Source organism: Labrus bergylta, chromosome 1 (genome assembly GCF_963930695.1).
Source record: "Labrus bergylta chromosome 1, fLabBer1.1, whole genome shotgun sequence".
Taxonomy (NCBI): Eukaryota; Metazoa; Chordata; class Actinopteri; order Labriformes; family Labridae; genus Labrus; species Labrus bergylta.
Genome location: NC_089195.1, coordinates 6,360,262 through 6,373,341, shown reverse-complemented (window position 1 = coordinate 6,373,341; position 13,080 = coordinate 6,360,262). Strand labels below are relative to the sequence as shown.

At 40.9% G+C, this 13,080-nt stretch overlaps 1 protein-coding gene across 3 annotated transcripts in view; it reads left to right on the top strand.

Annotated features, from left to right (window-relative positions):
* The window catches only part of usp34 (ubiquitin specific peptidase 34), a 61,336-nt gene that overhangs the window by 22,972 nt on the left and 25,284 nt on the right, over positions 1-13,080 (top strand). For 2 of the 3 annotated variants that reach the window (XM_020639590.3, XM_020639588.3), the window contains exons 13-29: positions 531-661; positions 1,204-1,919; positions 3,079-3,293; positions 3,430-3,548; positions 4,489-4,616; positions 5,375-5,464; positions 5,663-5,758; positions 6,431-6,513; positions 8,446-8,600; positions 9,242-9,355; positions 9,577-9,676; positions 9,911-10,073; positions 10,165-10,291; positions 11,715-11,865; positions 12,013-12,113; positions 12,558-12,773; positions 12,950-13,075. In XM_020639590.3, the coding sequence (XP_020495246.2) occupies positions 531-661; positions 1,204-1,919; positions 3,079-3,293; positions 3,430-3,548; positions 4,489-4,616; positions 5,375-5,464; positions 5,663-5,758; positions 6,431-6,513; positions 8,446-8,600; positions 9,242-9,355; positions 9,577-9,676; positions 9,911-10,073; positions 10,165-10,291; positions 11,715-11,865; positions 12,013-12,113; positions 12,558-12,773; positions 12,950-13,075 (2,831 nt within the window). The remainder of the gene's footprint in view (positions 1-530; positions 662-1,203; positions 1,920-3,078; positions 3,294-3,429; positions 3,549-4,488; positions 4,617-5,374; positions 5,465-5,662; positions 5,759-6,430; positions 6,514-8,445; positions 8,601-9,241; positions 9,356-9,576; positions 9,677-9,910; positions 10,074-10,164; positions 10,292-11,714; positions 11,866-12,012; positions 12,114-12,557; positions 12,774-12,949; positions 13,076-13,080) is intronic. The other variant, XM_020639589.3, reaches the window with a different exon arrangement.

Genomic DNA, 13,080 nt, shown 5'->3' with positions numbered 1-13,080 from the left:
TATAAAAAGAGCAGGTCTGAACTGTACTTATGTTGTATTAAAGACCCTACATTAATCCATCATTGAGAACAGCACTGAGCAACATTCAGCAAAGTGACAGTGGTAAGGAAAAGAGGCAGAACCAGACTCATGTTGAACAGCCTTCAGCAGAAACTGTGTTTGGGTTGAGAGTGGATAGAGGGAGATGCAGAAAGAGAGACGGATAGAAACAAACAGAGCAGCAACAACAATGAATAGGATAGAATTATAACTACAATTCAAGTAATAACGGTATGTGTGATATTAGTGTTTGTGTATTATATTGGCTATTAATATTAAACAAATATTATTGTTTGTCTGAATGAACCATATGAAACATCAAAGACACAGAATAACACAAACAAAAGAAATGATCACAGCAGAGGTAGTCCAGCACCACATGTGCTCTGGTCCAGGGTTTAAAGTATCCAGAGACCACCTCCAATTGGACGTCCTGTCAATGTAACAGATAAAGTCTGCTTCCTGGTTCTCAATCTGTCCTCTGTTGTCAGGTTCCCCGGCTGCCAGTCCAGACAGCAGCGACAACAGCGACACTCAACACAGCGGAGGCAGCGACATGGAGATGGATGACCAGATGATGACGGGCAGCAAAAGGAGCCAGCAGAGGCTGTCGGACACAGAGGTACACACTCACGTCTTTCAAACTGATATGAATACTGATGTTTTATTTTTTGTTTTTGTATTTTTTTTGCCTTTCGGCGCTATTACTCAGTACTTTTTTATATCCCGTTGATACACATTTGCTGATGCACACATAATACTTTGAGTTATGTTTTTGTTAATGAAAACAAAAAAGGGAGCTGTTTTAAGCTTGTTTGAACACTGTTATGAAGTCTTTTGAAGTCTGAGGTTATCTGGAAATCCTGGAGAAAATAAGAAATCTTTGATCAGAAACTCCATTCGAGTGAAAGGCAATTTAGAAGCGGAGGGGACAGTCGATAAAAGAAAATAGCGGAATAAAACGGAAGTTATGTATTGGCCGCTTGATTTTGAAGTTTAGCTGTCAAACTGGCACAGGGCATGTGGGACATTTGATAAGCTTTTGGCCTGAACAAAATGTAAAAACAATCTTAAAGATCAGGAATAGGAAACACAACTTTGACTTGTTACTGACTGCTACACTGAAGGGGTTGTAAGATTTGTGTGCATCTGTTGTGTTCTCAGGAGTCGATGCAGGGCAGCTCTGATGAGACGGCGAACAGCGTGGAGGAGGGCAGCAGTGGACCGGGCAGCAGCAGTGGACGCAGCGAGGCTTCCAGTAACGAGGCCGCCTCCAGCAGAGCCAGCCAATCAGCCGGCAGCCCCGGCAGTGAGTTGCACTCTGACGACATGGCGGATAGTGAGGCCTTAAAGGAAGAGGAGGAGGAGGATGAAGAAGAGGACGATGAGGAGGATGATGATGATGATGATGAAGAGGATGAAGAAGAGGGGAGCCGGTCAGCCGCAGAGGGTGGGCAGCAGAAAGAGCACAGGGAGCAGATGGAGTCCAGGAAGAGGAAGGCGGGAGAGGCACTCTGCGAGGGGCCAAATCAGGGGGCGGGACCAAGTGGTTCAGGGGGCGGAACTAAGACAAAGGGCCTTCCCTTTAACCCAGATACTTCTGCAGTCATGGGGGCATCGACGTCTTTAGAAGGCCGGATGAGGATGATGGACACTTGTTCTGTGTCTGCTCGGCCTGAGGGGGCGGAACCTCAACAGCAGCCTCCTGATATCAATCCCTCACAGATGGTCCAGGGGCCTCAGGAGCCCACATGTTTGCCGCGGCCTGGGGACTTCTTGGGAGAGGCTATGGGAAGTGAGCTTTTTAAGTGTCGGCGCTTCATCGGCCCGCAGCACCACCACCACCATCATCATCATCATCACCACCATCATCATGAAGGGTAAAAACACCAGTCTACTAACTATTTATTCAACCTTTCAATGTTTGACCTTAAAGAAGACAGGGAATTAATTACAGGCTGAACAATATACTGATTGTTTTATTGAGTTTTAAGACTGTACGAACGGTTATTTGTTTAAGATGTTACACAAATCATGAAGAAGATAAGAAAATAAGATAAGAAGGTTTACATCACTAATGGATGAAAGGTTTCTGAAAATATCAGAAATTATGAGGGGGAAAACAAAAGTGAACAAGTGAGTGAAGATGTCGTGTCACACTAAGGATCAAGTAGGTTACATTTGCATGAAACATTAAGATTAGAATACACTTAATTGTTCTAGTGGGAATTGTATTTGGGCTTCACAGTGCTGTGAAACATAAATACCACAGTACATTTATACAGCAGTAGAACTCGTCCATCTGCAACAGAGTACAACATTACATGTAATAATTAAAAACCATAATGAATTATTACTTAATATTTAATAATAATATTTTTTATTTTCAAGGTTGCTCTAAAGTTACATCAAGGAACCAGATTTTGCTGTTCAATACAAAGCTTTGACTCTTGGAATTGAACCATATCAGCCCACTTAAGTCTCATGTTTTGCCAGAAAGATGTGCAATTAAGATTATTCCTCAAGCAACAATTCCCTGCTTGATATTTGTAGGATTCCAGATGTCGACTTACTGCATTAAGTCATTAGATGAAGGATTGCAGTCACTGTATGTCTGAATATATCAGAGCAATGAGCTGAGCCAAAGTAAGAGGCAAAATGGCAGTTCAGTTCCCACTCGCCAGAAAACGGCCGAACACAGTCAGAGTGTGTTTTCACAGCTTTGTGAAAATGTTGTTTATAAATCATTTTATAATGATCCTTGTAGCACAGTGTCATGTGCATTCAAACATTTTGTTGCTACAGTGTTGCTAGCTGAATGCCAGGAAGTCCTTAAAAAAACAGGTTTAATGATCTACATAAATATTCAGAACACATTGAGGTGTTTTCTTCAATGTCTTGTGTAAAAAAGTTTCCTTTTCTTTTATATCTCAGTTCGTTTTAACAAACTCCTTCTGAATGTTCCCATTGTGTCAAAACTGGTTGGTTGTTCTTTATGTAACATGTTCAAAACTGTGAAACCCTCTCTCTCCCCCTCAGTCCCATGGTGGAGGACATGCTGTCTGCAGACGACGTGAGCTGCAGTAGCTCTCAGGTCAGTGCCAAGTCAGAGAAAAACATGGCAGACTTTGACGGCGAGGAGTCGGGCTGCGAGGAGGAGCTCGTCCAGATCAACTCCCACGCTGAGCTCAGCTCCCACCTCCAGCAGCACCTCCCCAACCTGGCCTCCATCTACCATGAGCACCTGGTGCAAGGTGAGCCACATTCAAGATGGATCTAATATCCTGATTGATCAATATAATAGGTTGTTTCCTGTGTTCACTTTTTGGTTGAATTCAGAGCATAGCCTGCCTAACCAGGAGAGCTAATGTTGTGGGTACATCTGTGCAGGTCCAGCTGTCCATAAACACCAGTATTCGAGCGGCCACGCTGTGACTGACATCAATTTGGACAACGTTTGTAAGAAGGGAAACACTCTGCTGTGGGACCTGGTGCAGGATGAGGACGCGGTATGACTCAACACCCAGCTGTCTTTTCTTCTGTAGATGTGTATTTGTGTGTTTAATACTCACACATATTTGTATTTAATGCTTTAGTGAGCAACAGTTTGGTAGAGGGATTTCCTGGAGTGATTTGACTCATTTTACATATTTAGCAGTGATGTGATTCATCCAAATTTATACAGTAATCTGTATTTTCCAACGTGGAAAGTTTACCCACGTGACAAATAATCCATGAGAGTTTCCACACAGACAATACCGCCTTACAGTTTCTTGTTCTTAAGCCACCCACAGTAATATTATAGTTTCTTATTTTAATTAGAAATGAGGCAATATCAACTCAGCAATACAATATATTTCCCAGGAGCTTATAACAGCCTAGGTAAATAAATCTTCAAATGAAATCTTTAGATGGAGTTTTCAAAGCTACAGTATCCAGTTTTCTTTCTCACCAACTACCTTAAAGGCTTTATATGATTTTTCACACTTAAATATAATATAAATCAAGTGTATCCTCTGAAAATAACTCTGTGAGTCATGACTGTCTACAATGGGTGTAACACCCGAGTCCCACTGTCTGTGATGCTTTCAGAGTTTTCAGAGTCCTATCTTCAGTTTGTTTACATCGCCGGGCCGGCCGGCTGACTCCTCCCCTCGTGTATAAAAGTTGTTTAACTGAGGAACTAGAGAAAAGAAGAATAACATACTGTACTCACTGCTTAACTGTGTTTCTAGATCACGCTCATTTCAGGTAAATTTACATGCAGTGTGAAGATACGAGCATAATAAAGATCACTAGCATTTGCATGCTAACACAACAATGCAGCGCGAGTTGTTTCGGTTTCATGCTGGAGCTCAAGGGCGACACCTGCTGGATCAAAAAATCACATATAAAGACTTTAAAGTCACCTGTGTGATCTAAGTTGATTTTCTTTCTGTGTGCTTTCAGATCCACCTGTCTGAGGGTCTGATTAATGAAGCAGAGAAGCTGCTGTGTTCTCTTGTCTGCTGGTTCACTGACAGACAGATCCGAATGCGCTTCATCGAGGGCTGCTTGGACAACTTAGCTCATCACAGGTGAGGGTGACCCGGAGCAGATGAATGAGTTTACCATGGATTTTTCATTTCTGCAAACAAACAGTTGAAAGAAAACCTCTAAAGCCCCGTTTCCACCGAGCTTCTCCGGTTTGGATCAGTACAGTTTGGTACGGTAAAGCCTGATCCTGTTTGTGTTTCCACAGCCAACCGTAGTTACCGTACTCTTTTTCTGGTAGGCCAGGTGCCGATAGCCGCATCAGCTACATAATAGCGTGACATCATAGCGGCGTGACACAGTATACCCCACTAATAGATTAGACGAAGAAGAAGAACGCGCGTGGTTCTCTGTTACAAAACACAGTGAAGCTTTGTTTGAGACGAGGCTGTGTGCCGCGAGGAAAAATACAGCCGTCCTTTATTCGCGCAGTCGCACAGGAAGTGACGATTCTTTAGACCAATCAACGGACTGCAGTGTTTAGCTCCAGCTTTTAGGGTCGGACCTGTAGACTTGGCACCCCAACAGAAGAATAGCAACAAGTAGAACGGAACAGGACGGTTATTTTTTGGGACCTTTCCCGACTCTAGTGGAAACGCCACAAAATGCGTGCCGTACCACAACGAACCGAACTGAACTGCTTGGTGGAAACGGGGCTACAGATGATCAAAACTGTAACCTGGAAAGCATCATTTATGGTTTGTCTGCAAATAAAAAGAAGAAATCCAAAACATGTTCTTTGTTTTATTCAATCTTTGTTTTTCTCCTTTTTATCAACCCTCTTCTCTTCTTCTGCCCTCAGGTCTGTTGTGGTTTCCCTGCGTCTCCTACCTAAGCTATTTGGCACTTTTCAGCAGTTTGGCTCTAGCTACGACACCCACTGGATCACAATGTAAGTTACATTTTCTAGTTCAAGTATAATTATAAGAAATATGACATTGATGTGTTAAACAGTTACACTCTTAGCGGTACAGTAAGATCATTCATTAAACTCAGATTATATTCTTTGCATACCGACCTCTCAAGATGTTTTAGGATGTTTAAAGGCTCTAAAATGTGATTTGACAAACATGGCTGTTTGCTCTGCCAGGTGGGCGGAGAAGGAGCTGCACATGATGAAGCTGTTCTTCGACAACCTGCAGCACTACATCCAGGAAGTCCGTGAACAGCGGCACAAGTTTGCACTGTAAGTGTGTCATCCTTTTTAAACTCGGTCACAAACAGATACCTCTCATTAAGAAGTGCTTTGAAAAGGTTTATGAGATAATTCAAAGCGGTAAAAGATACATGTCGTAAAAGTCAAAGGTTGACCCAAACAAAGCTAAAGTTTGAGCAATGATCATGTAATGATGATGTGGAACATAATCTAACCTTCAGAGTAGTTGGTTGCTAGAAACCGAGCTGTTACCAACCTTTGCTGTTAATCTGATGAATATTCTTCATCCAGATCATGTGATGTTGATAAAATTCTTACAGGCCATGAAAAATTAAAAGGACCCAGCTGTAAAAATGTTTTAACATTCAGTGGACGGCCAGTGTTTACAGGTGAATTTGAAAACTCTCAGGCAAACCATGACACTTCTGAAAGCTGATAGAGAAGTTTAATGAGTCCTTAGACTGAAAGGAAACACAAGTTGAAGCTTTGTGTTAAACAGCCAGTCTTACCAATTGAAATATGCTGGCTGCAGCCCGTGTTAATGCCTTGTTCCTTGTTATGGTGAAATCATCCTCGTATAGAGAGAAAATACACAGACCTTCATCTGTATTTGAATTGAAGTAAAGTCGTGTTTTGTGCTCTAAAATGTTTTTGGGGGCAACAAAGTGTCGAACTTTCTCTTTGTTGGTTGTGTTGTTGCAGGTACAGTCACAGCGCGGAGGTTCAGGTCCGTCTGCAGTTCCTCACCTGTGTCTTCTCCACACTGGGATCTCCAGACCACTTCAGTGAGATCCATATTCTCCTATTTAGCTCATAGAGCAACACCCGTGTCTGACTGAAAAAGAAGAATGTTGTAAAGCGAGGTTATTGAATGCACTGATAAAGTAAAATGACAGGTTATTTGTAACTGATATATGTTTTAATATTTTTATACTTAAGCTGTTTAAAAAGGATGCATTCAGCCAAATACTACTATAAACTCAATCTTCTCACCTATTATTAATTATATATAGACATACAGGTGACGAATCAGGTCAATGCACTCACATTTTCATCAATGTTTACTGCCATCCAAATGAAATTTCTTTTAACAGCATTTATTTTTCTAAAAAAAACAAAATTAAGCCAACCAGTAAACAAAGATGACATGACATGTTTAAGGATGTAAAAAAACTGTTCTCTTGATGATCTGTGATATTTCTGTCAACAACTCTTGCATGCACATTTCACATCTTTGTCAGTTTCCTGCAGTAGTGAACAGAGTGGGAAACAAAATACTTAAAAATATGTTTGAAAATAGTTTGGTTTTCTTGGGAACATTTTTTAGCAGCATGTTAGACGGGATGTGAGCTTTGATTAATTGGCTCAACTGTTCAGAGGTCTGCAGCTGTTTGAAGTGACATTTCCAGCAGTAATGAAGCATATTTAACAGCAGTGTGGAAATTAACTGTGAATGAGGGTTAGGGAATGTTTGGGGGGGAATGATGCTAAAAAAAGACCTTATTATATAACCCCAGCTGCTCCATTCAACAATGCCCCCGTTATCTGAGTGACAAAACACTAAAGAGGGAGAATATAGAACCCTTTTTTAATGCGAGTATTTCACCAGATTTAGCCCAGTTAGATCACCCAGGGCAATCATCAACGTTTTGCCTAGATGTAAAATTTGCTGTTTGACAGACTAAAGCCTCAGTTCATTAAATATTTACTGCAAAAAGCCAACAGCATCAGATAGAACATGTGAGTGTTTCTGTCTGGCCAATTAGCCTCAATAAATTCCTACTAATAATCTTGAAGTTAACAAATGTGTTAAACAGGATGTAGTGTCATTTAAAAGATATCAAGATATCTTCAAGTAAACTTAAATTTCCTTACAGCTCCACGGGGTAAATGCAAAAAACATTCATTTTTCTTTCCTTCTAAAAAAAAAAATCAGCATTCCTTCACAGCTGTTAACAAAGCTAACAACAAATGTCCTCTACTATTCCCGTTTAAACCCACCCGTGCAAAATACATTGATTTAGTTTTTCACAGATGGCAAACTTCTATGACTGCAAATACAGCCTCTCTTTTTCTTCTAAGATTAAGTAATAATCTTTTTCCATTGTTTCCTCTTCTTTATCTTTTTTACTGCATCTTGTGCATCTCTTCTTCTTTTTTTGTCTTCTTCTACATCTGTGTCTTCATTTTACTTGTACGCTTCGCTTTTATGTCTTCTTATTTGTCTTTTTTCCTGTGTCGCCATCTTCTGCATTTTCTATTCCTCGTCGTTCCTCCTTTTTTCATTCTCTTGCTTTTCTTGTTGTCGTTCTTCTTCTATGCCTTTTTATTTTTACTGAATTTCTTTTTCTGGTTCTTCTGTTTCTCCTCGTTATTTTTATTGTTCTCCCCTCCCTTTTCGTTGTCTTCCTTTTCTCCACTTTTTAGTCTTCTTTGTCTTTTCCTACTCCTTCAGCTTTTTGTCTTCTTCTCTGGTTTAGATAAAGTCTAAGTGTAGAGTTGAGCTTTACCAGTGCTATTTTCTCCCATGATCATTTGATTCTAAGGAATTTTAGAAACTTGAATGCTAAAAAATAGTGAAGCAGACTAAAGACATGAAGGAAATAAATGAGAATTTTTCACACCAGTCTGTGTTTCTTCTTGTACAGATGGAGTGAAATCTGTCTTCACAACCTGTTATCTTCCTGTGTGTAACTGTGTGTGTTTGTGTTTCTCAGGACTGAGTCTGGAGCAGGTGGACATCCTGTGGCATTGCCTGGTGGAGGACTCAGAGTGCTACGACGACGCACTGCACTGGTTCCTCAATCAGGTCCGAAGCAAGGACCAGCACGCCATGGGCATGGAGACCTACAAACACCTGTTCCTGGAGAAGGTAGATGAAGAACAAACAAACACAACAATAAAAAGCAACTGGTTGAAATGTTCCACTGGGTCAACTAGTTTCATTTGCAGTGATTTCTCTCCTCTTTGAGTTTCTGGTTTTTCTACAACTTTCAACATCTTGTTTTTTTTTCAAGTAGCATCTGTACCTCAAAAACTCAGTTATGCCACAAGATGTCTACCTTGGATATGTCCAATGAAAAATATATTTACCTAAATCTGGGTTATTTCTCCATCCATCCTTTTTCCAAAATGATATTAATTAGGTTGTTTAGCCAGCCACATGCTATCCCAGCATGTATTGATGCACAATGAAGAGGAAATCTGATAACATTCACAGAGTAGCTGCCATGTTTTCCTTTTAAAAATGCAAACATGTAAGAGCGTCTTGAGTTTCAGACAAATCCATTGTCAAAAGCAGAACTATCCAGCATCCCTCGCAAAACTGTCTGCAAATGTTATTTTCTGAAAATAAAATGTATGCATGACCACATCCAGTGACAATAAAAGAGTCGAAGTGAAATGTGAATATGAGTCACCTTAGATTCAAGCGACATTACTCTGAATTTTCTTTTATACTCAGCTGGATTGGAAACATGCTTTTGTGTTTCAATTGTCTGTTTGTCACTCCAGATGCCCCAGCTGAAGCCAGAGACCATCAGCATGACCGGCCTGAACCTCTTCCAGCACTTGTGTAACCTGGCTCGCCTCGCCACCAGCGCTCTGGACAACGCCTCCAGCTGTGAGGTAATCAAACTCCTTTTAATACCTAAGAACACTGTTTTATAGGACGCATACTTAACAATTGAATTGAAAAAATACTTCTTTTTATTTCTGTAAAAGAAAATGTTTTCAGATAAAAATGTTTTGTAAATCTGCATCCTGATAAAGTTACTTTGGGTTCAAACTGACCTGTTTACAAAAAGTAGATACAGTTAGCTCATAGGTGTGTGTGTGTGTGTCTGCAGCTGTGCGGGATGGACCAGCTGTGGGGGATTGCTCTGAGAGCTCAGTCTGCAGATATCAGCCGAGCTGCCATCCAGTACATCAACTCCTACTACATCAACGGTGAGTTTAAAGTCAGGAAACACACACAGTCTGCAGACTGTAATCCAAATATACTTTCATAATAGAGTTGAATTGTGTGTGTTACCATATAAAGTTGTTGGCTGTGAGTGATATTAGTGTTTGACATGTTAAAAAACTAGAATATGTATTTATTAGCTGGTTAATTAAAGCATATTTTAGTTAAACAATGTCACCATTGCATGAAGTTTTTTGTGCGTATGTTGACATATCCAGCTGGTAAGACAGGACTGGAAAAGGAGCAGGAGTTTATCAGGAAGTGCATGGAGAGTCTGCTCATGGCTTCAGCAAACCTGGAGAAGGACTCTCACTCCAGCCTGACCAGCATCGAGAGGGGCCTGCTCATGCTCAAAACTCACCTGGAGGCCTTTCGAAGGAGGTAAACACCATCCAGAGCTGCTTGCAAAAGGTATATGCTCTGTCCTTATATAAATACAACAAAATAACATATTTCCCCTTTTCTCTGTCAGGTTTGCATACCACCTGCGTCAGTGGCAGATCGAGGGGACGGGGATCAGCAGCCACCTGAAGGCCCTGAGTGACAAACAGTCTCTGCCGCTCAGGATTGTATGTCAGCCTGCCGGACTTCCTGACAAGGTGACACATAAACCTTTGATATAACAAACTACCTGACTCCGCTTAGAAACAGTTAATTCTGTTCAGAATCAGAAATACTTTATTAATCCCAGGATGGCTGGATTTACTAAAGATGAACTTTTACACCACTTTTGAAAAACATTCTGGCAAAGGAGATGATTTCAAAAACAATAGGAGTCATCCTTCTTTAAGAGATATCATTGCAACTTGTGTTACTGTTATTGGAGTAATACATACAATCTGCATTTTTGTTTGTAAGAAAATGTATAATTATTAGTGCAAAAAGAAATGTAAAAAGTGTTTCAAACTATGAAATAACATAGTTACAGTTTGTCATGTCGCTCCTTATTTTAGATACTCAAAACAAAAGTATTGAAAACGGTCTGAGGTTCTGCAGTTTTAAAGAAATAGGTTTATACTAACTGCATGCATTCATTGCATATAATTTCAAATAGTGTCATAGTGTTATATCTACACATAGTAGCTTGAATAAGTGTCATTTAAGAGGTACAAAGTGAAAATCAGTCTAGCTTTGATTTGTTGTTGTTGGGATGTATTGATTTACAATACAAATAAGGAAAATTAGACAAAATGTATATTTAAATAATATATACAGTATATATAAGCAGAGGGCCCTATCTGCTTCTGTCTTCTCCTGCGTCACTAAATTAGCGCGTGGACCAAGGTGAGCAGACAAGTAGTGACCAAAGAATATATTTCATTTGATATCCCACACTGGGGAGCAGAATTGAAACTTTCACTCGCTAAAACCACTGCATGTGCCACAGAGATTAGTATGTACTTTGGTGTTTTAAGGTGTTTTGCAGATAATGAACATGTTAGAGCCAGTTGCATTCACTTTTCAAAAACACCGTAACTAAGCTCAGTCATCATTATGTCTTTGTACATTCAAGATTCAAGATTTTTTATTCGTCACATGCTCATACAGATGTGCAGTGAAATGTAAAGACTGTTCCGCAAGGCCATGCAATAAACACTCAAACTCAAACATTCGTATTGATTCTGCGATGACGTGATATCGGTGTCCCAGCGGGAGCTCCACATACACACAGTCAGACATGCACAAACACTCAGCCCTACACTCCCTCTCTGGCTCTGCCAGTCTCGTCGTGGTACAGATAGGGGATCACTTTGTGATCTACAACATTCAGAATGAAGGCGAAACATCACGTGACATATATATCGCAAATTGAAATGGCAGTTTGACTAAGGCTACAAATGAATTGTGGCGAAAATTCAGTGTCCTTCTGTGCTCCAATGCCAGAAAAACAGACTGACTCTGTTTATATGAAGAGATATATTTTTATTTCTGCTCAGCCATGTTTTTTTCCTCATATTTTAATGAAAATCCACACCTTCTATCAGTCAATTATGCTATAAAGTAAACCGTGGGTTTTTGCAGATGACTATCGAGATGTATCCCAGTGACCAGGTAGCAGACCTGCGGGCTGAGGTGACCCACTGGTATGAGAACCTGCAGAAGGAGCAGATGAACCAGCAGGCTCAGCTGCAGGAGTTTGGTCAGAGTGGCCGTCAGCAGGGCGACTTTCCAGGTCAGCTCCCACAGATCCTCCTCTTCTTACTCCTAACTTATAAACAGGCATCTCCAAATTTACTAAATAAAGTTGGTTCTATTTGTTTTGCTGTTGTGTCAAAAGTCTTTGTGAGCATTCATTGAGATCCTGTCCTGTGTCCTGCAGGTGGTCTGATGGGTCCAGTCAGGATGATCTCTTCTGGCCATGAGTTGACCACAGACTACGATGAGAAGACTCTGCATGAGCTGGGCTTCAAAGACATGCAGGTGATGACCTGCTTTTTTTCCCTCTAGAGTATTGATTGGTCTGACTCAATATGTTGGACCCTGATTATTACCAAAGTCCCACAAATAACACAAACAAACCAATCAAGTGAGGCATCAGTAGATTAGCAACTCCAGTTTTTTAGTGTTTTTAATTAAAACAAAGCATCTTAATTCACAAAGCTCTATCATAGCAGTTATTCCTTAGAATACAATGTAAGACTCCTTGAGAAATAAACGTTTTAGACCTTTGATATGGTAGGCCACAGCCCTTCTCCTTGCTGACAAAAGAAGCAATATGCAGAAATGTTTTCTCTATTGCACCCTAAAATATCTACGTTCTGGAATCCTCCTCTTAAAAGTGTGAAAAATGTCCTGTTGCTCTCTCTTCTGAAATATAAAACACAGATGAATCGTCACTTTCTCATGTTTGTCATTTGATCCCAGATGGTGTTTGTGTCTCTCGGAGCTCCTCGGAGGGAGAGGAAGGGGGAGGGTATCCAGCTGCCGGCCTCCTGTCTGCCTCCTCCTCAGAAGGAGCACATCCCCATGCTGCTGCTCCTCCAGGAGCCACACCTCACCACGCTGTTCGAGCTGCTGGAGATGCTCGCATGCTTTAAACCACCCAGGCCAAACGCTGAGATGGTCCACGACAACCCGGAGGTGTGTGACTGAGGGAGTAAACCGAGTGATTAAAGTCAGAATAACGATACTGACTCTAGAACATTTGTTGTTGTACATCTTGATCTCTTATGTAGAGGTCTGGCTTAAAATGGGTGGAAGTTTACCTGCACATTTCTGTAGTAGCAGAATAATATTTTACGTGTGTGTCCCTGCAGAGTGTGCGGTGTGAGGAGCTTCACCTTCACGCAGAGAATCTGTCTCGGCGAGTTTGGGAGCTGCTGATGCTGCTGCCTACATGTCCCAAGATGCTTCAAGCTTTCCAGAACATCTCAGACGACGCGGTCAG